The 22212-nt window shown below is 35.8% G+C and overlaps 4 protein-coding genes across 4 annotated transcripts; 2 read left to right on the plus strand and 2 right to left on the minus strand.

The window, feature by feature from the left end:
• The first annotated feature begins 831 nt into the window (after positions 1-831).
• On the plus strand, positions 832-2715 carry LOC110409824 (uncharacterized protein At2g23090). Its single transcript, XM_021419303.2, has 3 exons — positions 832-1089; positions 1238-1278; positions 2374-2715. The coding sequence occupies exons 1-3, from the start codon at positions 1014-1016 to the stop codon at positions 2491-2493; spliced, it is 237 nt and encodes a 78-aa protein (XP_021274978.1). The 5' UTR covers positions 832-1013; the 3' UTR covers positions 2494-2715.
• Positions 2716-2982: 267 nt separating this feature from the next.
• On the minus strand, positions 2983-6910 carry LOC110409823 (casein kinase II subunit alpha-2). Its single transcript, XM_021419302.2, has 10 exons — positions 6514-6910; positions 6071-6200; positions 5758-5952; positions 5404-5561; positions 4701-4791; positions 4515-4580; positions 3967-4049; positions 3806-3869; positions 3625-3693; positions 2983-3223 (listed from the first exon to the last, which is right to left on the minus strand). Exons 1-10 carry the CDS (start codon positions 6744-6746, stop codon positions 3164-3166), a joined length of 1149 nt encoding a protein of 382 aa, XP_021274977.1. The 5' UTR covers positions 6747-6910; the 3' UTR covers positions 2983-3163.
• A 1123-nt stretch (positions 6911-8033) lies between these two features.
• On the minus strand, positions 8034-11988 carry LOC110409821 (Ribonuclease III family protein). The gene is made up of 5 exons (XM_021419301.1): positions 11022-11988; positions 9369-9573; positions 8968-9168; positions 8718-8804; positions 8034-8531 (listed from the first exon to the last, which is right to left on the minus strand). Exons 1-5 carry the CDS (start codon positions 11831-11833, stop codon positions 8214-8216), a joined length of 1623 nt encoding a protein of 540 aa, XP_021274976.1. The 5' UTR covers positions 11834-11988; the 3' UTR covers positions 8034-8213.
• Positions 11989-18282: 6294 nt separating this feature from the next.
• Positions 18283-21753, plus strand: LOC110409203 (Phototropic-responsive NPH3 family protein). Its single transcript, XM_021418473.2, has 5 exons — positions 18283-18713; positions 18851-18920; positions 19196-19810; positions 19890-20429; positions 21014-21753. Exons 1-5 carry the CDS (start codon positions 18613-18615, stop codon positions 21557-21559), a joined length of 1872 nt encoding a protein of 623 aa, XP_021274148.1. The 5' UTR covers positions 18283-18612; the 3' UTR covers positions 21560-21753.
• The last annotated feature ends 459 nt before the right edge of the window (positions 21754-22212 follow it).

Here is a 22212-nt window from a genome sequence, read left to right on the forward strand (position 1 = left end):
TATCTTGAAAAAGTATTAAAGTGATGATAAAAAAATCTCATTAAATTAAAAGTATTTTAAGTATATAAATATAATAAAATCTTTACATTTTTTATCAATTGATTTTAAATAAGATGTATAGCTTACAAATTTAACATAAATTTGGTCCAATAAATCACAAAGTGTTTCTTCAATTTGCAATAGACATATGAGGGTCCTCCATGTGTCACTAGAATAAAAGATAATATCAAACAAATTTCCAAACAGAATGCAATGTTGCCATCAAAGTCAATGATAACACTTGACACTAACCCCTGGCTCCATGCCTTTGCAGCTTTGCTTATACACGAAAAATTAATCATAGAAAAGTCCAAGCTTATATAGCCCAAATAACAAATCTTTTATTAAGATTTTCAAGGGCAATACAATTTCTGTCTTCAGTTAGACAAATCATTTGGGAAAAATGGTAGTTGGGGGACTTGGGTCATAAGTTAATAGCAGATGTTGTCATAGTTTGAGAAGTTAAGCATGTTGGAACACATCTATGTACCTAACAACCCAATTATTTGCTATGTGTCTATATATATATATATATATATATATATATTGGGGTAGAGAAAGGGGTTGAGGAAATTGAATTGCCTTCCGCTACCAATGAGGGCCAAGGGGAAGAAAAGGATTATTCTCCTAATACTAATGAATCAGGAGAAGATGCATGCAGGAGTTGACCAGTTGATTTCATGTCTTTTTAACTCTTCAAACTAAAGCGCATTGACTCACAAGTCAGAAACCATGTAAAGATTTTACATGGCACATCCCAGCAAAACAAAGTGGTCCGTGATGGAGTGTTAAGTGGTTTAATTATTATCTCTCACCGCTCGATAAAAACCAACTTTTTGGGGATACTTTTTTAATATTTAGTGGGCTGAAATAAATAATTGAATTTGCGCCTCCTCTCTCGCTCTCTCCGCTCTCTCCCCTTAACCAAGTTAGGGTTTTTGAGGTCTGTCATCTTCTCGCCAAATCGATCAATTATGGGAGGGGGCAATGGCCAAAAGTCCAAGATGGCGCGCGAGAAGCACCTCGAGAAGGCTAAAGCCGCCGGGAAAGGTTTCACCTTTGCCTTTTTCTTTTTTTCCTAACTGGAAATAAGAAAAATAGGAAAAATAGTGAAAGTTGGAAATTTGTTACTTTCAGATGACCTAGGTTTTTGTATTGATTATTTTTGTTTGTTTTAATGTTTTCTCTTTTTTTGCAGGAAGCCAGCTGGAAACTAACAAGAAAGCTATGTCGATTCAGGTCATTTTGGTGTTTATTTATTATTACCCATGATTTTTTCTTTCTTTTTAAATGTTGTTTGTCTTATTTTGTTGCTAGTTTCTATGTGGGTTGCAATTGCTGTATCTGCTAAGGTGATTTTTTTTGGCCCATATGTTGAAAGCTGAAGCATGAAGATCTTTTTGGTCTTTGTTTAGGCATAGGAAAGGGTAAAATGAAAAGTTATGATATTTTCTATCCTTGTAGCTTCTAATTGTGTGGGATTGTTTTGATTTTGGTTGGGGCAATTAGTTTCGTCGCTAAAAAAGATTGGATGAAGTCTAACATCTGACTTTTTTCACTGTTTGGTGGAAGCGAAATGCCTTTAAACATACCTGTCCTCTTTTAAAGTGGCTTGAAGTGCTATTTTCTTCTATTGAATTAGTTTTTGTGTCGCAGAAGGTATGTAATTTAACATTGACAATTTGCATCTGCGCCAGTGACCAAATTCTGATTGCATTTCTAAGTTGTGCTATAGCATGTTTGCATGTACATGTTTAATCTATGCACCCTTATGTTCAATATGTTTTTGGGGGTGGGCGGTGCATGGTTGCTTGTTCCCATTTGCTTTCTCTCTCCCCTATTGATTTGTAAATAGCATAAGAGTTTGATATAGAAGTCTTGTGGTGGGTGTTAGAGATCAAGGAGTTTGAGTCTGACATATTCATGATTAGTAAGGAGCATTTGCAAGTGTGAGAATTAGTGGTGTAATAGCAGTGAGTTCCCCAATTCCAATTACAATAAGTTTACACTAAGAAGGCTAATGTCATTTTATTGGTTATAGAGGAACCTTTTTCTTCTAAGTAATTGGTTATGGATGAACTTACTAGGCATGTTCAAGATGATATCCTTCAGTGCCTGCTATATGTTGATTTTAAACCTTTTATCGGGTGAAAGTAAAGGGAGAGCAAACCATTAATTGGAACTCTGGATGAATACTTTAGAATCTAACGGTTTAAGGTTATGTAGGAACAGAAATAAATGCATGGAGTGCGAGGATTTTTTTATAATTTTGCATTGAACATCATCATCTGTTTGATGCACTTAATTAGTGGTGATTGTTCAATAAAAATGCAGTGCAAGGTATGCATGCAGACATTTATGTGCACAACGTCAGAGGTGAAGTGCAAGGAACATGCTGAAGCAAAACATCCAAAATCTGATCTGTCTACCTGCTTTCCTCATCTGAAGAAGTGATGTAGTTGGTACAAGAAAATGCTATATGTAGACATATTTCCTTATGTAAAGCCTCAACTGTTATTATACACCCAGGAGAATATGTGCCTCAAGACTTAGGAACTGATTGATCCTTATGTCTTTTCAATAGGAGATTGATTCATTCCTGCATCTCTATTAAGGTGAACATTTTTGTTTATTTGGGCTTCTTGGTTTCGAAAAATGTTACCTTAACGTGTCAAATTTAATGGTGTCATCTTTTCTTGCAAGGTGGATTTGCATATCAGTCAGGTTGAGCCATAAAAATGAGACCAGACCTTTAAAGTGGAAATTTACTTTAGGCAAGTCCATGATAGCAACAGCTAAAATGGATAACCCTAACCATCTATGACAGCTTTGCATGCAATGAGCTCTAAGCAAAATCTACTATGGTGGAATCAGAACATTGTAACTTGAGTGTCCCATGCCGACCATACTGAAAACCAAGAAAAACGTATTAACACTGTAGGCTCTCTCAAACAAAATAAGTTACTTAGGCGAGTAATAATGATAGTAATATTCATACACAACCCTTCAACTGCCCAAAACTGACAACGGCAGCCATAATATTTTGTAGTTTATGTAAACATTAAGCACGATAAATCTCCCCAGATGAGTCTGACTGATTTACAGATGAACCCAAGACTAAGGGTCACTGAGTCCGCATCCTGCTGCTTTCTGCAGCCCTCACTTGAGAGAAGTAAGGATGAGCCTGCAGAGAGAACATCATGGCAAGCAATGGGTGTATGTTAGCATACACAAGAATGGTAGAGGGCATTGAAGCAATAGACTAGTCAGCAATTAAAGGCAAGCAAAGATTGTTAGTTTATTACATTAAAATTACATGGTAAAAGGCAAGACAACAGTGTAAAATTTTAGGCAGCATCTCGGTCAGGAGCATGTCCACGCTACAGTATATCCATTTCATATTTAAATATGAACACAAACATGTTTCCAAGCAGCGCACAGAAAAATGTTCATTTCAGTTTCTATGAGTTATAAATTGCATTTAGTAAAAGAAAAAGGACAATATATTGAGCATCATAAGCCAATGTCAATCAAACCAAAGGACAAAGAAAAGCTACTAGCAATAATAAGCTTATATAGACCTACCATAGCTTCTCTTGCAGTTAGCCTGTCCTGATGATCATATCGAAGCAGCTTATCAAGAAAATCAATTGCCTGTAACTCGAAGAGCTCAAAAAATGAATATCACTTACAAGGCATTTAGTGCACTTTAACTGAGCTTATAGCATTCAATTTTCTAGATATTTGCCTAAAGAAGAAAAACGACCTCTGGAGAAACAAGATGCTGATTATCTGCATTAATGAATTTGGACCAGGGTTTGCGGCTGTGCCTGAAAAACAACATATTAATAAATTAATGGAGATAAAGTTAACCAGAGCTTTTGTTTTAACAAACGTGCAAACTGGATAAGTTCATGCTTAATGTACCTTCCAACAAGAGAATCAAGTTGAGGATCAAGCTCCAAATGGTATTTGTTCAGATATGCATTTAACTCATCAGTTCCAAGTACCTAAAGTTACATGATAGCAGTCAAAAAACTTGTAGCATCCACATAAACTGTCAAAACTTTGTTAGAAAAAGCAGACATGAAAACCAAGGTGAAATAAAACTTTGACAATGCATGTAAAGTATGCCCCTAGTAGCTATCCCCTATCAAGTGATGGTTGTGAAGAACAAATAAATGTTTAAATCAAAACCTGAAAGGATAATGCTGCACCTACAAAGAATAGGGAATAAACAACACTATCAGGTGCTGAAAAGGTTACAAGCTGATGCTCCAGATGTAGATTTTAAAAGCAAGATGGATAATATGAGATGGACAAGGTACAAAGATATAGTCTAATACATTCTCCCTGCAGCAGTCAGAAAATTATGCATTATCCCACCAAAATATTATTGTAACAAAAAAATGATAAGAAATATTATCTTTGCAGCAGTATTAAAATATATTCACCAATCTGCAGAAGCATATTACCTTGGCAATTTTAACTAGTTGATCATGGTTGTCATGGCCATAGAAGAATGGTTCCTTGCGGAATATCTACACAATAAACAAGTATAATAAAAAAATCAAACATCATAAATAATCTAATGTGCACCAAAAATTGATCTTTCAAATGAAAGTTTAATACATTTAAACTAGAATAATGGTATTTCTCACCATTCCAGCAAACATACAACCAAGGCTCCACATGTCCAAAGAATAATCATAGTCCTGTAAATCTACCAGAAGCTCAGGTCCTTTAAAATACCTGAGAAATAAAGAGAAAGATTAAACTTCCCAAAATTGAATCCAGATGGTAGATGGCATTATAAACTAAAAGAAACACTCACAAAGCTATTAAGATTCCACACCACTAGCAATCTGTTTAGTTGAGTTGCTTGGAAAACATTAAAGGTCATTCATTTTCTAGAAGTTTGGCATCCAAGAAAGATCCAAAGAATATGAGGTCTTTGGCATCCTATGTTGAAACAGATACTCTTAAGTCTATAAATTAAAAAAAGAAAAAGCAGATGTATACTTCGAGGAATCCAGTTAGTAGTTGTTCAAAAAGAATTAAATGTAGTACCAATCAAAATATACCCTAGCTTGACCTGCTTAGTGAGTTTCGTGCTAAATTTTGTATCTATATGCCTGTAATACAAACAAAATTCAGTTTCTATAAGAAAAGCCAATTCAAGGGACAAGCATAGCATACAAGTAATTAACCCCAAATGAGTTTTCCTTTTTCTTATTCAGGCATGGACTAATATTTAAGCCCAGTATGAAGGTCTCTATGAAAAAAAAAACCAATCTTGAAATATGTGAAGGTACATGTGTGGGAAAGTTAGTCATATGATTCATGATCTCTTCAAAACATTACCTAGAAGCCACACGGACATTATACTCTTTGCCAGGATGGTAAAATTCAGCAAGTCCCCAATCTATCAAGCGAAGTTTGCGCAGCTCATGATCTATCATGACATTGTGAGGCTTGACATCTCTGTGCATTATTCCTTGTGAATGACAGTAATCTAATGCCTACAAAGCAAAGAATCTTTCCCTATTATCTGACAATCCAAACATCAATTCTAGAAATCCTCCAGAAGCTTAAGAAGAAAGTAACCTTTTGGAATTCAATCATGTTAAGGATATAACTACAAGCAATCACCAACTAAATTCCACGATGAAGCATAACTGTATACATCAAAAGCCTGGATGAGGGGCAAAAAATTACCTTGAGAAGTTCATATATGTAGTAGCGGATGTCATAGTCTGTCAAAGTAGGGTATAGAACTTTGAAATCCGTACTGTTGACATACTCAAATATCAAGCTAGGCGTTTTTGAGTGGTGATCTCTTACAATATCAAGAAGTTTGACAATATTCGGACCACCACATAGATTCTGAAGGATTTTTATCTCTCTCTTAATCTGCCAAAAAAAGTAAAGATTACATTTAAAATCATCACGACAACACCTTAAGATTTTACCTCATATAAATGTAATCCAAAGTTAATCAAATTTACAGATTATGATAAGTAATATAAACCTTCTTTTTCTTGACAGGCTTGAGGATCTTGATTATACAGCGCTCATTGCTATTGACATTTATGCCCTCAAAAACTTCACTGTACTTTCCCCTTCCAACTTTCCGAACAACCTCATAATCATCTTGATCACTAAAACAGATCAAAGTAAAATAAAATACGATAAAAAATGAATTCACGCCGATCAAGTACCGAATCAAACAGTTAACTTAACCATTTGGATTATATTTAAAAAGTTATAGAAATGCTTAACTAAGTGTAATTATTAAGATTAGAAGATCATGTTAATTTAAGCTAAGTACAGAATCTTGTATTCGTATTAGTTGATGTAAACTAGTTTAATTTTATTAAACAAATCAAAAACAAACCTAATCAAAGAATCGCGAGATATTTTAAAGTTGAAGATCCACGATTTTTTTTTTTGAGGAATTAATTTAAATTTTACCCCCATTGAACAGTAAGGGACTCGTAATCCCAGTACTCCTTGGGACGAAGAACGTTGACGTCAGTATAAACGCGAGATTTCGACATGACTTGATGGCGATCGGGACCGGAGATCTCGCCGATCTCACAGTTATTGTAACGGTCCTGGGCGACGGGAGGGCGGGAGGCGACGATGGAGCAAACTAGCAAGAGGCGGAGTAAAAACGGAGGGTTCGTGCGTCGGGCATATTTCATTCATTCAGACAAAGCCAGCCCATTTCCTTTTTTTTTTTTTGTGTACTTAATGATTTTGAGTGAGCTTAGATTCCTGAGGCTTTGGTTTTGGGGATAACATGGAGGGGATGGGTTAGGGTGGGTGCGCCTCTGTTTGCTGCTGTGAGCTGAGCTGGGCCTTCTGTTTTGGAATTATCGAAGGGTGTTGGGGGAGGGGGTTCTTTGAGGTGTTTCTCTGACAGATGGAAATGTAGGGTGTGAGTGGAAAATCTGGTATGTGGCACGTTCTTATTTGATTGGAGGAAAGTTTTGAAAGATTTTTTGTTTTTACTTTCCTTTTTCAGGTTCTCTAAAAATTTTGCCCTCTTTTTTTCACAGTTTTTTATTTATTTTTTTTACAATGGAAAGAAGAAGAAGAAATTCATATATAGATATTTAAATAACTAATATATATATATATGTCTTGAAGTACAGATCTGAAAATTTAAATATTAAACATTTCGAATTTATATTTGATTTACTGTATGTGTATAGTACTTATTTATTAGCAATGAATAAAATGTTACCATCCTTTTAATGAATAAAATGAAAAGTTAAAATTCTTACAGATAAATATTCATAATTTTAAAAATATTAACTTGAAAATTTTTTGAACTTTTACGTTTGTATATTTATGAAGTGGTTTTTATAGTTAAGTGATAATATATAAGAATTATATACTAAAAGTATATCAAATATATGCTAACAAAAAAAAGGTATATCAAAATATAAACCTAAACATTTATGTTTATTTTTTAAATTTATATTAAGTACATAATTACATACAATATCATTATTTTTGTTTTCCCACTTTTTGAATTTGACATTATTTTACATCTTGTATGTATATTATTAATTCAAGATAATATTGAAATTTGGTAAAAACAAAGTATAGGGTTTTAAATAATTTTTTAAATGAAAGTATAACCCCATACTATCAAATTTTATGTGCGAGAAACATTTCAAACACTTTTCATCTTGAAAATCATTGGTTCAAATCCAAATAAATAAAATACTATCTTCCATTGGGTAATCCAATATAATTCAAAAAAGAGAGAGAAAAAAAAAAGGCTCCAACCTTTCTCTTAAAGGAAAGATCGAAGTTGGACTTTCCCCTTTCCTTAATTTGAATGTTAAAAAGGTTCCTATTAGTTTTAAATTTACTTGTGATTTCTTTTAAAGGAAATCCAGAAATCTTGGATACCAATGTTTTCAACCTTTTAAGCTGGAAAGGGATTTTTATTACTTGTACCAAAGGGCACAAAGACATGACTTAAGATATGTGATTGTTACTCATTTGAGATAGCCAGCCAAATCAAACAAGAATATGAAGACAAAAAAGTGAAAAGAAAAATGCATTGGAATTACTAGACTTTGTAGCTTGCGTTCATTCCAGTGTAAAATTGAAGGCTAACAAAAAAATGATTCATGCTTTCACTCCCCAGATATTTACACAGATTTAGGTTGAATTTGCTCGAAGTCAAAAGCCTCAAACATAAGGCGCCTCACATCTGGCTTCCCATAGACACTGTATGAAAGCCCATGGAGAGCCTGTTGAACAGCAGTTGTGGCAGGATTTCTTAGTCTTCGATTGTGCTCAAATGCATCTTGAACCTGCTCCGAGTAGATGATAAAGCGATGGAGGTATTTTTCCCTCAAATACCTCCCGCAGAACTTGTTCATAAGAACTCGGCGATGCCTCTCTTGCAGCCATCTTCCAGGGGCATCTAGGTGCTTCATCAGCAACCGCTCAGCCATAACAAGATCCTAAAGAATTTGAAAGCAGACAACTGTGAGATTCATTTACTGGAAAATATTTAGCTCTCACAACCTTCTCTTTCTTTGAAGCATCATATCGAATCATAGAAAGGAAATACAAGGCTTGATATACAGGGCATTTGTTGTTTGCTTAAACTTGCTAAAGCATATTTGCAACACAGCAAAAGTCATTACCTGGATCTTTTGGCCAACGTATTCCAACCGTTCAAAGCAAAACCGAGGATGTTCAAACTTGTATTTTGATGGATGCAAAAAACAAAGCTGTAATCCCAGAAATGAAGCAACACATGAGGAATGAAACAAAACTCATATCAAGCAGGAGAAATATGAGTCAATAGTGTCTTAGATATAGATAATTAAGAATAACATAGATATCAAAATACACACACAATATACATTCATGAAAGGCTAAACAGTGAAATACCTGTAGCCCAAGTCCGAGTTCAATGTTTCTGGCTTCAGTAATTTCAGGAATTCTATCAGTAACTGCCAAAGGATATCCAATTGTCTGCATAACTTGCGGTTTGCTGTCATAATCCCAGATATTTCCCCGAAATCGATGCATACCTGGTGGAACACAAGCCCTGAATAGCCTTGGATGTGCAAAGAGAGCATCTTCAGGGGGCTGCAAAGCAATAAGAATTAAGTCAAGTTTCCACACAAGATCAAGAGAATGAAATGCTTCTCCAGGTCCTCTGCAGAGAAACACTGCTCTAATACATATTCCAGTCCGTATTCTTATTTTCTTTTCTTTTTCCCCCTGTAAGGTTTTCACTTTTAATTAATAAGCTATCTAAAAATGAAGGAGAACAAATCAAAGCTTGCCTTATAAGTAGCAACATCTTGCCAACTGAGCTTATTCCCTTCAAATTCAACAGAAACATAATCTACATCTTCAAGTTGTCTCCTTAACCGTGGCTGGCAGTCCTCAGCTTCTGGATCCATTCCAAATACTTCAAAAAGAACACGGTACACTTCTGGCATACCAAAACATAAGTATATTGCCCCAAACAAAGCCCAAAAGACAGACCTGGCCATAAAAGTATAAATTAGTAGCCACTATATATGCGTCATTAGTCAATTAAAGATATCTCATAATGCCACCACCCAAATGCATCGAGTGAGACGAGCTCTCGAGATGCTCATGTGTATTAGGTACATACATGCAGCATGATATTACCTAACCATTTAACTGTTTGTCATATGAAAGCCAACACTTCCTGCCAGTAAGCTAAGGCTTACTGGCATTTGATACCTACAAACTACCTATCAAAATAGAAGGTATATAGCAGCCACCCTAACTATTGTAATACAGGTATCTATCAGCTGCCCTACCCTTACCCTGACATTTTTACTGTCTTGTTGACACCAATATTAGCAGAGTTCCATAACTTCTGAGATCTCACGTCTTCTCTGTCCTGATGTTGTTCTAGCAATGCAATTTGTTGTTCAAACTTAAATATGATATTTGAGACATTTGCATCAGCTTTTGGGGTCATGGGCAATGCAACTATCTCTTGAACATATTATACATCTTAACAACAAGTTCATAATCGAACCAATTGTTTAACGTGCAGAACCCCTTTCTCAACTTCACTTAATAAAGTATTGCAAGGTATGTCTAGAAAGCACATTGGTAGCATCCAAAACAAGTTTATTTAGTAGCTTCATCACTAGCAGATATCACAGAAAGAATATGCATAGTCACAGTGGCATCCCCATCCTACTGCAGTATCATATGGCTCCAACTTGAGTCTGCTTCTCTTCTATCTAGAACACACAACAAACCCAGCACACCACTTGCTAAGATGCAGTATGTTTGAGCAAGTTCAGGCTTCAACTATGTAATATTCAAGATATATGTTTGAGCAAGTGCAGCTGCAACAACAGAATAGCCAAATTCCAAACCATGTACATCTCAGTTCCCTAACAAGTATGAGTAGCCTTCTTTTCGTCACATGCTATCAATTGTCAAATCACATATCGCTAGGCAGAATTGATAGCCAATCAGCATAAATCAGGAAGATGGCAACCACTAGAAAATGTGCCAACTGCAAAGTGATGCCTCGTTTTGCCAAAGCATAGCATAGGAAGTCCAAACTAAAAACTAGCATAATGGTAAGTCCTGTGTTGTAACCTAGCATGGATTCAAAAAAATTAAAATTCTACTTATGTAATGACACTTAGAAGATAGAACAACTGCAGTCTAGGGCTCTGAAAGACAGGTCAAAACATCTCAATGGTTTTATTTCTATGCCATGGTATGTGACACTAAAATTAAGAGCACCACTTGCCAAAATGAAATAGCAGCACCTCACTTCAGATGAAAACATAGACCTTTTCCACAGATTAAAACTTAATAATGTAAGAAGACCTGCCGTATCTCAAAGTTCAAACTAGCATACAACATTGAATAGATTTATGAATACTATGCATTAATATCCATTATGCACATCTACAAACAGAAGAAAAACTCACTTCACTGGTGGTTCCCGGTCTTTCCTAATCAACTTATCCATATCATCATAAGGGAAAATCAAATTCTGCAAACTAGCAGCTTTAATCCACTTAGGCAAATTCCTCTTCCCAATCAAAGCAAACACTCTTTCCCTCATCGGCCCAGGTGACTCCCTCGGATACCTCTGCAAGAAAAACTCCGCCAGAGCCAACTCCAGTACATACTGCCCCAAAAACCAAAGCCTAGAATGCGCCGACCTCACGTGCCGGGCATTAGTCCTATCACAAGAAGGATGCTGAAACGCCAAATACAACAAAGTATCAAACTGTTTCGCCGGATTATCATCTCCCAATTCATCAGATTTCTCCAAAGGGTACCCCAAAGCTTGCTTAGCTTCAAGCAAATACTCGTCTATCCAAGTCTTGTCAGCATTGTTAAGCTTCGAAGAAGGCAAACAAGAACTTAACAGAGGGAATTGTTTTAAGGATAACTGTGGGCTGTTTAGGAATCTTTCTGTCAATTTTTTGTCATCAAGGGGAGGTTTCAGAATGAACCTTTTCGGGGGCATTTTTTTCCTTGGAGCTGTTGCTTTTTTACGTTGGGCTAGTTCTTTTAGGAGTCTTTGTGGGCTATTTCTGGGAAGTTCTTGCGGTGGGTCTATAGCTACAGCAAAAATGCGGAGATTTTTGGGTTTTGACGGGTTTTGGTGAAGTTCGAGCGGGAATGGGCAGAGAGATGAAGAGAAGGAGATTTCGGAGAGCTTTTTTGAGAAGGGTGTAAGCGAGGAAGAGAGTTCCATTGAAGGATTTGTTGAATTAAAGGATTGAAGCATTTTTTGAAATGTTTAATCGCTGGAAATGGAGATTTTGTTTTTGGTTGTCGCCATCGAAGAATGGGTTTGGTTGCAGGGGTTTAAGGGAGGGTTTGGATAAGGTGAAGAAGCGTGGCTGATTTTGCAGTAGACTACCTCCGGCGAGGGAGATTTTTTTGTTTTTTATTTTTATTTTTAACTTGTATGTGTTGATTTAAAACGACACCGGTTGCTTCACGTTAGACTGAAACGACACCCTTGGTAGAGTGGGGTATTTGGCAACGTAATGGTAATTAAGCAATGCAATTGCATTTGCTTTTGTTTGAATTTTCTTGAGGTTTTGGGTTGTGGCTTTTACAAGTAGACGGGAGCAATTGGAACCGTTTAGATGGTTTAGTTTATCTTATTTAAAAGTTAAATGGATTAAATATTTTTAAAATATTAATTAAATATACAAAATAATTAAATTGATCAAACATCAAATTAATTCGATTTTGGATCAACAGAACAAATTCTTATTGTTTTTTTAAATTATAGTTTTAAAATTTATAAACTTTATTTATAATTATAAAATATATAAATAATCTAAATATATATATGTATATAACATTTTCTTCTTTCACTCATATAATTATATCTTTTTACATTAACTATCAAATTAACATTAAAAATTGAACAAAACAAAGAATAAAAAAAAATTATAATCCACAAAATAAAAGTATATAACTCAAGACCATTAACCATCACAAATTATCAACTTAAATCTCCTCTATGACTTAATTCTTCATATTTACTCACATAGACTATTTAACAAATAAAAGAAAGTAAAAAATATAATTAGTATAATTTTTTTAATAACAAAGTAAAAGAATATTAAAAATGAAAAATTATGGTAAAAGTCATAAAATTTAGCATTTATCAAAGTGTAAATAATGCATTTCTAACCTTTTCACTCATCAATCATTAATAACGAAAATAAAATCTACAATCTCAATCTTTAATATTTCTAAAATGCATAAAAAAATAAAGAAATAAAAATTAAAATAAATGTAAAAATAAAATATATTAATACATATAAAAAATTAATTTGATTTTTGATCAATTTGACCCAAAAATTTAAAAATTAAGAACTGATCAAAAAATTAAGTGAATCAAATGTTTTGAACCAATTAATTCAATAGATCAATTAAATCAAACTATTTTACCTAAATTATATTTAATTTAGATGAATAATTGATCTGATCTAATTTTACTTCTATTTAGATGTGTTTAAACCCATTCCATAAGTGTAAACTTCTCTTTTTAAATAAAATAATGTTTTTACATTTATATTAAACTTTTAAATGAATATACTAGAAGTTAAAATATTTCCTCAAGCTTAATTGCAAAATGAGCTAAGTATGTGGCTTGGGTGGGCCTTTGGGCCAATGGACAACTTTGGTGGAATGACTAACATGAATTCATCACAATCTACATTTTGTCTTAAAAGGAAGCAAATTTCTTAGTTCTTTCAAATGTCATATCCTTTTGGAAAGACCTTAAATTATAAGTGTAAACTCTAAAAAAAGTGTCAGTATTATATTTATTTATTTATTTAACTAAATATTTTATTTTTATGATATTTAAAAATATTTTTAAATTCTTTATTTTGAATCAAATAATTATTTAATTTGAAGAGAAAATTAATTACCAGTTAACATATTTATTTTCTTTCTTACCCCTCCTTAAAACGACATAGTTTTTTGAGGCATTCCCATTTTCTTCTTCATTTTTCCTTTTTCTCTCTATCCTTGCCTTCCTCGTCCCTTTTGATAGCTTCTAGTCGAAATTCAATCCCCGTCACCTTCGTCCGTCGCTGGTCTGACCTAAATAAAAAAACCTATTTTTCTATTCTTCACACCTCCTTTTACCTTCTAATCAAATTACTCTCTTTTTTCTATATAGACCAAAAATATGAATTTTAATTCAAATATTTAATTGAATTCATTATAAAAATCCAACGAGTTAATTAAAACTCTTACTAATAGAAATGTGATATGTCAACTAGAAATTACATAAATGCGTTCAGGAAGGATTTGAGATTTTTATACTTGAAAACAGGGTTAAGTTTGAGAGAAAATATTAGCCAAAATCTTACTCCTTACCATGGTACGTCATTCTCGACCCCAGCCAAGTTTTCATCTTTCCAAATTTCATAATTTGCAAATAGAATCACAATGCGTAGAATTTGAATGTTGTTCATCTTTTCCTTTCGTCTCTTGTGTGTGTGTGTGTGGTGGGTGGCTGGGGGGGTCGTGATGGCCAACAGGTTATAACTTCTCACATGCTGCCCACTTTGTAGATTGGCGTGACTTCCTAGTTCTCACTCTTAGTTGCTGGGAATTTTTAGGCTCTGATTAATGGAACCCCACCATCAACAATTCAACATGACGACAACAAAAACATAAAGCCATGATTAATCCCTTGCATGCTGATACCAGAGCCAATTTTAATCCAAGATTTTTGTCCATGATTTTCGTGTCTGTCTACATTGTAGACTTGCTTGGCAATATTTTCGGGGGCGATTTTACATGCTTTTGTGTTTCAAAAGACATGACACACACACACACACAAAGGCAACAAAGATATACATACAAAAGACGTTGCATATTGCTTGTTTCAGGGGAGTCTTTTTCATTGGAAAAATGGGCCTGATCTACCCTCCTGTTTTTTCGGTTTCTGTTTGATCATTGTTTATATCTTCTTATCATACACATAATGCTGAAAATTTTCTCTCTTTCTTGTCTATACAATGAATTGCTCTACTATTACTTTATTTTTAATCTTTCTCCAATAAATTTGTGATAGCAACTCATAACAACTCTCTCTATTCACAAGAGAATTGTTGATCACCTGTAAATTTGACTTTGAGACTCGAGTAACATGTAAGTTAGTTTTGAAGATTTTATTTATTTCAATCTGAGTCTAGCGATGAAGACAGTAAGTTTATCTGCAGTATGTTGCAATGTGCCTGTGCCTGTGCCTGTGCCTGTATCATATACTTTCTTTCTACTTTCTGATATAATGATGATGAAGAATGAATCTGAGACAATAATTTGTGAACTTTCATTTTCTTCAAAAGAACTTGGTCCATAGGCTTGAATTCTGATCGCATTATTCATCTACCTTTATCTCCTTGACCAGCATCGAAAAGCAATGCTTTTCCAATTTGTATGACTAGCCCAATTATGGATAATTTCTATGTACGTTTCCCCTTTTTAATCTTATCAACCGTGTCCAACTATTTGAATTTCTGTCACAGTGATGTCCTAATCATCACCACTACGCCCTTTTTAACTGGCTCTTATTGAGAAGTTCACTTGTTTTTGGACTATTTGCATGTATCATTGTATATTCCATAAACTTTCATAGTCACATAAAGATAAACATCCAGGTTAATTACCAGAAATTTCATGGTTATTTAAATCTTGATGCGTATCTTGCATATAAAGCTAGGATATTATGAAGTTATTTGTTTAAAAGCAATCAGTTCGGGACTTTCAGGAGTTGCTATAAGAAATACTGCTTGTCAGTCAGATGGAACAGGTGCAATCTTAATTACAAATTAATCACCGAAATCAGCGTATTAATTTAGCAGTAAATTTTTGGAACCGTTCACATGGGATGGGGACGATCTTTGATGGTTGTAGGCTATTGGCTAGCATAATTCCTTCCCCGTTTGAGAGGTTCACCATCATTTTTGTGGCTGAAACTTTTAAGAATTTTTCTTTTTCATGGAAAGTGAATACGGAGACAGACAATGGGTTGAGGTGACAGGTCCCAGATGAACAAGTGGTGGGACGATGGTGGTGTGTAAACAGACTGCCTCGTATTTAGAGGTTTCTGAAATCTATGGATCCCAACTCAGCAGGAATCCTAATTCCCGGGTGGTATTCAAAATCATTGCTCTGATTGTGGGCCTTGTTAACACATGTCACATTATCTCTGAAGGAAGTACTAGTAATTGCTTGCTAGCTGCCGAACTTTGCAATTGATTTCTTCCTCCGGCATCCCTTAACCCACCTCTCTCCCCACTCGAAATCAGTTTTCTTTTTTGAAAACTGTATGTCATATCTCTCAGTGCTATTAGTACCTTTCATCTGCTGCATATATGCAGAAATCCCCTCAATAGGGCCCCCATTTCCTTGCAACAGGCAAAGGTTGACTATTTTAGCAAAGGTTTACTTTCTTAACTATCTTGATGTCATGGTAGAAATTAGGGGCTGATGTGAATTTGTGTAGGATGTATAGGGTTAGCATGTTATGGAACTCCTGAGATGGTCTAAGGCCACTGGAAGATTTTGTGCTGGTATACCCCCATTAACTTTTGTAAGGGGCATAGCCTTGCAAAATCTTTGTAAAAAGGTGAATTATGGTTCCCTATTATGATTAATGTATTATAAAATATATATATATAAAAAAAACCATGGCAGTTTACCAGATAACTTTCCTTCAGCTTTTAGTTCCTGTTACCCCATCTCTACTGGAATTGTGTTTCATTTGAGGGAAAATAATACAATTCGGTTTACGGAATCTTTATATTTCATCAGCTCATTTGTGTTGCTTGTGCTATGACAGGCAAAAGAAACCCTTTTCATTCTCTGAGAGGATCAGGATGTTGCGGCCCTTTTAACCAGTAAATGTTTCTTTTAGCTATGGTGCAATGTTTCCCATGAATATGATGAAGTGACCTTTTGTTATCCAAGTTTTGGTCTTTTCCTTAAACTGGACTGTACAAGAATCCATATTGGTCTCGAATTATAATAGGTAGATATATGATGAGACTTTGATGTGGTCTAAAAAGTAGGAATTTTGTATGAATTATGGAGAATTGAACAGATCGCAGCCCTGCCTCACCAATCAGGTATTTCGTTTTCTCTTTTCTCAGGGTTTTGTCAAAGTTGTTGAAAATAGCTATGGAGACCATCACCACTCGACGTACTGGACGATTGCCTGCAACTAGATGCAAAAATCCTTTTAATGTAGTCTAACAAAGAAGTCCAAGGGATGGGGCCGGAAGAGCTGTGAAGTGAATATGGATAATAGAGCCGATGCAATGCCGAAACTAGATGTGAAATCTTACGATGGATTGGAGATCAAGTAATAAATCTTCTGTCCAATGAACTAGCAACATTGGGAAAGGGGCCCCGTAATTTGCGTTAACGCAGATGGAGATCAGTGATGGGTACAACAGCAGTTGTTTTCATTGCTTTGATTTTAAGGACCTCATTTATTGCAGAAATGAATTACTGTTGAACTATCTTCACTTTGCAAATTGCTACTGTGTATTAATACGAGGGAACCCAGTTATCTGCTGGCTTCAAGAGAGAGAGGTTAGGGTAGGGACATATTGGTAAAAAATAACATCTCTTTCCTCTATAGCAAAAACAAACCCAGATAGGATAAAGCCTGTACCAACCAACTAGCGTTTTCCTCTATTTCACGTGCGCTTGCGATGACATAAATGTGCACCAGAGAAATTTACTCTGTTTGTGCAGCTACGGGCCATGATAGAAAATGACTCTTGCCTGTCACAGAGAAATGTAACTATATAGTTTTAATTGAAGGTGGTTAAGGCCCAAGGGTGCACCCTAGAGAAATCCCCGGACGGGAAAGTTGCATTGCAGGAAGTCAATTCTGCTAATTTAGACCAAGTAATGTAGGTGTAGATTAATCAAATTCGATATGTGCAATCTCCGGCCTTGCAGTCGAAGACGGGTGTAAGTTATTTCATGTATGCTTTTAGTTTCAAACACTTTCCCTTTCATCTTCTCAGCTATACCTTCAATTTCATACTAATGGTGATTGGATACATTGGAAAGTGAAATGTATGGGGAACAAGTTGTCACTCACATGTATACAGATGTGTTTCCCAATTACCGCAGGGTTAGACTGTGAGTGTCGATCAGGCGCCTTGAAAAGCAGCCTGGAAGGCTGGAACAATGTTCTGTCCATAATGTTCCTGTTATTACAATGTAAAGAAGCATGTGAAGCAGAAAGTTGAACTCAAAATTTCATGATTAACAACTCTTTTCCAACTATAACATTAATCCATGGTTGCTCAAAATTATGAGCGCCATCTAAATTGAGATAAAGACCTAATTAAGCAATTCCAATTTAGACAGGGAAAGCTGGGTATCTTCTTTTTCACTCCATTTTCTCTTTGAGCTAAAGAAGTTGGGTTTTGAAAGCTGCGTTTTAATGTGCAATGAAGATCAACAGAGAAACTTTTGTGGATGAGAATATTTACCACGTGGAGGTTGCAACCTTTAGCCGCCAAGGAACACGAAGCCATCTCATCTCTTCAACCAAATTCCCTAAACCCACGCCACACACTATTATCTTCATCTATCTTCCTATATTCCCTTAATACCCAAAATGCCATTCATTTTAAATGTTGTAAACCTTACAGAATATCCTCTAGTTTTCTTGGGAGGCCTAATTTCGGGAATTCACCAATTCTGATGATTGTTTGTAAGGCTGAAGTTGGATAATGCAGTTATTAGGGAGATGGGAACTTGAGCTTGAGCTTGAGCTTCTATTTTCCTTAGCACTTTTTTAAGTTTCAGCTTCTCATTTAACGTTAGAAAACAAGGCCAAAAAGAAACAAAACAGTACTGGAAATGACATGTTCTCTTGCTTCACCACAACCTTGCAAATTTTAAGTTCCGTATTCTGAATTCCTCTCTTCCTAGGCCTCATTATCTATGATTTGATGGAGATGCAGACATGATCATGATAAAATTCCTTCAGTCTCTGCCATGGTGGATCTTGATCAGGCGGAAACTGCACCCACCAGTCTTAACATGTCCTCTAAAAAGAAGGAGCTTCTGTCCACAGCCATGAAGAGAACCAGCGAGTGGTATGATTAGAACCTTTGTTTTATAAGCAGGGATTCATTTTTGAAACTGACTGCATAAATTGCTTTTCAGATAGGGAAAAGAAAATAAAACGAGAAAGATAGGGACACTGAAGTTGATAACTTGATTCTTTTTCCAGGATTTTCTCTCAGGAGATTCCCAGTGATGTCACTGTTCAAGTTGGGGGAGCTTCTTTTTCGCTGCACAAGGTAGAATTCAAGTGCTTCAAATTCCTATGTTCCTTGTGAAACGTATCATTCCATTGCTATTCAAGAGAATAACTAACAGCCATAACATGTGGTATATTTAAATAACACTTAAAGCCATTCAATATGTCTGGGGAAACGTAGGGGCTCAACTGAATCTACCATGTATCCACAAAACAAACCAACGTAGAGAAGCAGCAGGAATTTAGCATCTAGTTCTAGTATTGTTAATGACAGAGTTGTGTAATTTTGAAACTTATTTCCTTCTCCAATTGCAGTTTCCATTAGTCTCTAGGTGTGGATTCATAAGGAAAGTGGTATCAGAATCCAATGATGCTGACGTTTCAGTCATAGAAATTCCTGATGTTCCGGGTGGAGCAGATTCATTTGAACTTGCAGCTAAATTCTGTTATGGGATAAATTTTGAGATAAGCACTGAAAATATTGCCATGCTACGATGTGCGGCAGAGTATCTTGAGATGACTGAGGACTATGCGGTTGGAAACCTTGTGGGAAGAACTGAAGCCTACTTGAATGAAGTGGCACTTAAGAGTCTGGCAGGAGCAGTTTCTGTGTTACATACGTCAGAAAACCTACTCCCCCTTGCAGAGAAAGTTAAATTGGTGAGCCGGTGCATAGATGCGATAGCATATTTAGCTTGCAAAGAGAGCCAGTTTTGTATGTCTGGTAGGTCCGAGAGTGGCAATGATAGTGCAATTTCTTCAACAATTTCTAGCTCGAAACCTATTGTTGACTGGTGGGCTGAAGATTTAGCTGTTCTTAGAATTGACATCTTCCAAAGGGTTCTGGTTGCAATGATAGCAAGAGGGTTTAAACAATATGCTCTTGGTCCTGTGCTTATGCTTTATGCACAGAAAGCTCTTAGAGGTTTGGTGAGACCCCATACCAACATAATTGACTTGTTTACCTGATATGGTTAATGTCTAAACTGCGGACTCCTTTTTCATGCAGGAAATATTTGGAAAGGGGAGGAAGAAAATTGAGCCACGACATGAACATGAGAAGAGGGTTGTCTTAGAAACCATTGTGAGTCTTCTGCCAAGGGAGAAAAATACTATGTCTATAAGCTTTCTATCTGTGCTGCTTCGTGCAGCAATATACCTCGAAACAACTGTTGCTTGTCGACTTGATTTAGAGAAAAGGATGGCCTTGCAATTAGGACAGGCTGTTTTGGATGATCTCTTGATTCCCTCCTATTCTTTTACGGGGGATACTTTGTTTGATGTGGACACGGTACAGCGGATCATGATGAATTACCTAGAATATGAAACTCAAGGGACCCATTTTGGCTACAAAGAAGAAGATGAGTATATTTCTCCTCCACCAAGTGATATGGAAAGGGTGGGAAAGCTAATGGAGAGCTATCTAGCTGAGATAGCCTCTGACCGCAATCTGTCTGTCTCAAAATTCATTGGTCTCGCTGAACTCATTCCAGAACAATCGAGGGTAACAGAGGATGGGATGTATAGAGCCATAGATATCTACCTCAAGGTACATTCTCTTCTATATAGTAATTATCCTCATCTTAAAAATCTGCTGCAACTTCGTACTCATTCATAATTATGATTAGTTAGTTATTATGTATGCTAAGCTTGTATAAATACATATAAGAATACCATTTTCCACTAATATTCATACTTTATATATGGCATGTATTTGTAATTTTTCAAATTATCACCAGTTTCTGAAAAGCATGCTCCGTATATTTTAAAGCAAGTTCTTTGCATATTCCAAGTTGCCTTAGCGCAACCCTGTAACACCTAAATTATATTAGCTATTTCAAGACTTTGAACACATCGGGTAATAATGATTTTGTAGCATTCTCATACAAGATATATTACTAGCAAGGTTCTAAAATTTCCAATATGATTGACAATGTTAAAGAACTTTTTGATCCACAAGTGAAACTGCTTTGTTACTGTTGGAAGTATCAACAGCACTCTTTAGCTTCCCTTGCTTTTCCCTTCTTTACATGGATGAATGGTTCTCTACTATCTTTTTCTTGCTAAATGGTTCTCTTGGATTGCTTTATGGAATGCTTTCTTTTTTTGTCACCTTTTGATACTAATTGACAGGCTCACCCCACTATATCTGACTTGGAGAGGAAGAAAGTTTGCAGCTCGATGGATTGCCAGAAACTCTCTCGGGAGGCCTGTGCTCATGCTGCTCAGAACGACCGTCTTCCTGTCCAGACCGTGGTTCAAGTACTTTACTATGAGCAACAACGCCTTCGAGATGTCATGAACGGAAGCATCTCAAGTGGAGATTCCCCTGCCATTTCTTCCAGAGTGAATTTATACACTGCAGATATCCACCCCGTTTCAGATGAACTTTCCAGCTTAAAAAGAGAGAATGAGGACCTGAAACTAGAGCTGGTAAAAATGAAAATGAGATTGAAAGAAATAGAAAAATCATCATCAGTTAAATCAGCAGTAAGCAGTCCTATGGGAATTATTCTGCCATCATCTGATAAGCCGCCTTTGCCAAGAAAATCATTCATGAATTCAGTTTCTAAGAAACTTGGACGGCTTTATCCTTTTGTGCGCGCTGATGGAGTTTCACCTTCCAGTGCCAAAGGTCCAACAAGACCCAGCAAAAATAGGAGGCACTCCATATCTTGACACATTGGTTTTGTCTCTATCAGTACTTGGTGTCTTTGTTGCTTTAAGGCTTGAGAAAACTTGTAGCTGTCCTTTGTTCTTTTTCTTCCTTCTTGGGGGTGCGTCATTTCTTGGACCCCTTCTATATCTGCTCCTTTTGTGTGGTGTTCCTGTAAATAATGTCATCTTTATGTTTGATAAACACATTATTCGAAGGATGGTGATAGGACGTGGTATAATCATGGAGGTTTTTTGCCGCTTGAAAGGCTACTTTTCTGTAGCTGGGATGAACGCATAGCATAGTCAAAGCAGTTGCCTCTTCTCTCCCAAGGAGATCCTGACTTCAAATTTTCCCTTCTCCCAAATTTCTTTTCTGTTTTGAAAATAGATAAGCGAAAAATGACGTCTCTCTGTGGCTGTAGCTTAATTAAGCTTTGAAGGACAAAAGCACAAAAAGCTTTCAGCTGTTTGAAATATAATTCAGTGTTGGGATTCAGAAATAATTATATTATCCATCTGGATATCAAGAAGAACAGAAAGAGAGGATTTAAACATACAAGTAATTATGGAAATTTAATTTTATGAATTCAGTCTTTCCTAGTCCTAATCCATAGGAGACAACTCAAAGAAAAATGCATGTGGCAATATTATTTCTACTTATACTCCTTAAGACT

Source organism: Theobroma umbraticum, unplaced genomic scaffold (assembly GCF_002168275.2).
Source record: "Theobroma umbraticum cultivar Fairchild unplaced genomic scaffold, ASM216827v3 scaffold_44.0, whole genome shotgun sequence".
In the NCBI taxonomy this organism is placed as follows: Eukaryota; Viridiplantae; Streptophyta; class Magnoliopsida; order Malvales; family Malvaceae; genus Theobroma; species Theobroma umbraticum.

Coding starts and splice junctions, on each gene's coding strand:
- LOC110409824 (XM_021419303.2), top strand. CDS start 1,014: ATGGGAGGGGGCAATGGCCAAAAGTCCAAGATGGCGCGCGAGAAGCAC. Junction 1,090..1,237: donor GGCTAAAGCCGCCGGGAAAG/GTTTCACCTTTG, acceptor CTTTTTTTGCAG/GAAGCCAGCTGGAAACTAAC. Junction 1,279..2,373: donor AGAAAGCTATGTCGATTCAG/GTCATTTTGGTG, acceptor ATAAAAATGCAG/TGCAAGGTATGCATGCAGAC.
- LOC110409821 (XM_021419301.1), bottom strand. CDS start 11,833: ATGCTTCAATCCTTTAATTCAACAAATCCTTCAATGGAACTCTCTTCC. Junction 9,169..9,368: donor AAGATGTTGCTACTTATAAG/GCAAGCTTTGAT, acceptor ATTGCTTTGCAG/CCCCCTGAAGATGCTCTCTT. Junction 8,532..8,717: donor ACGTTGGCCAAAAGATCCAG/GTAATGACTTTT, acceptor CAAATTCTTTAG/GATCTTGTTATGGCTGAGCG.
- LOC110409823 (XM_021419302.2), bottom strand. CDS start 6,746: ATGAAATATGCCCGACGCACGAACCCTCCGTTTTTACTCCGCCTCTTG. Junction 4,792..5,403: donor AATGTCCGTGTGGCTTCTAG/GTAATGTTTTGA, acceptor TTTATTTCTCAG/GTATTTTAAAGGACCTGAGC. Junction 3,694..3,805: donor AGCATCTTGTTTCTCCAGAG/GTCGTTTTTCTT, acceptor TTCGAGTTACAG/GCAATTGATTTTCTTGATAA.
- LOC110409203 (XM_021418473.2), top strand. CDS start 18,613: ATGGTGGATCTTGATCAGGCGGAAACTGCACCCACCAGTCTTAACATG. Junction 18,921..19,195: donor CTTCTTTTTCGCTGCACAAG/GTAGAATTCAAG, acceptor CTCCAATTGCAG/TTTCCATTAGTCTCTAGGTG. Junction 19,811..19,889: donor AGAAAGCTCTTAGAGGTTTG/GTGAGACCCCAT, acceptor TTTTTCATGCAG/GAAATATTTGGAAAGGGGAG.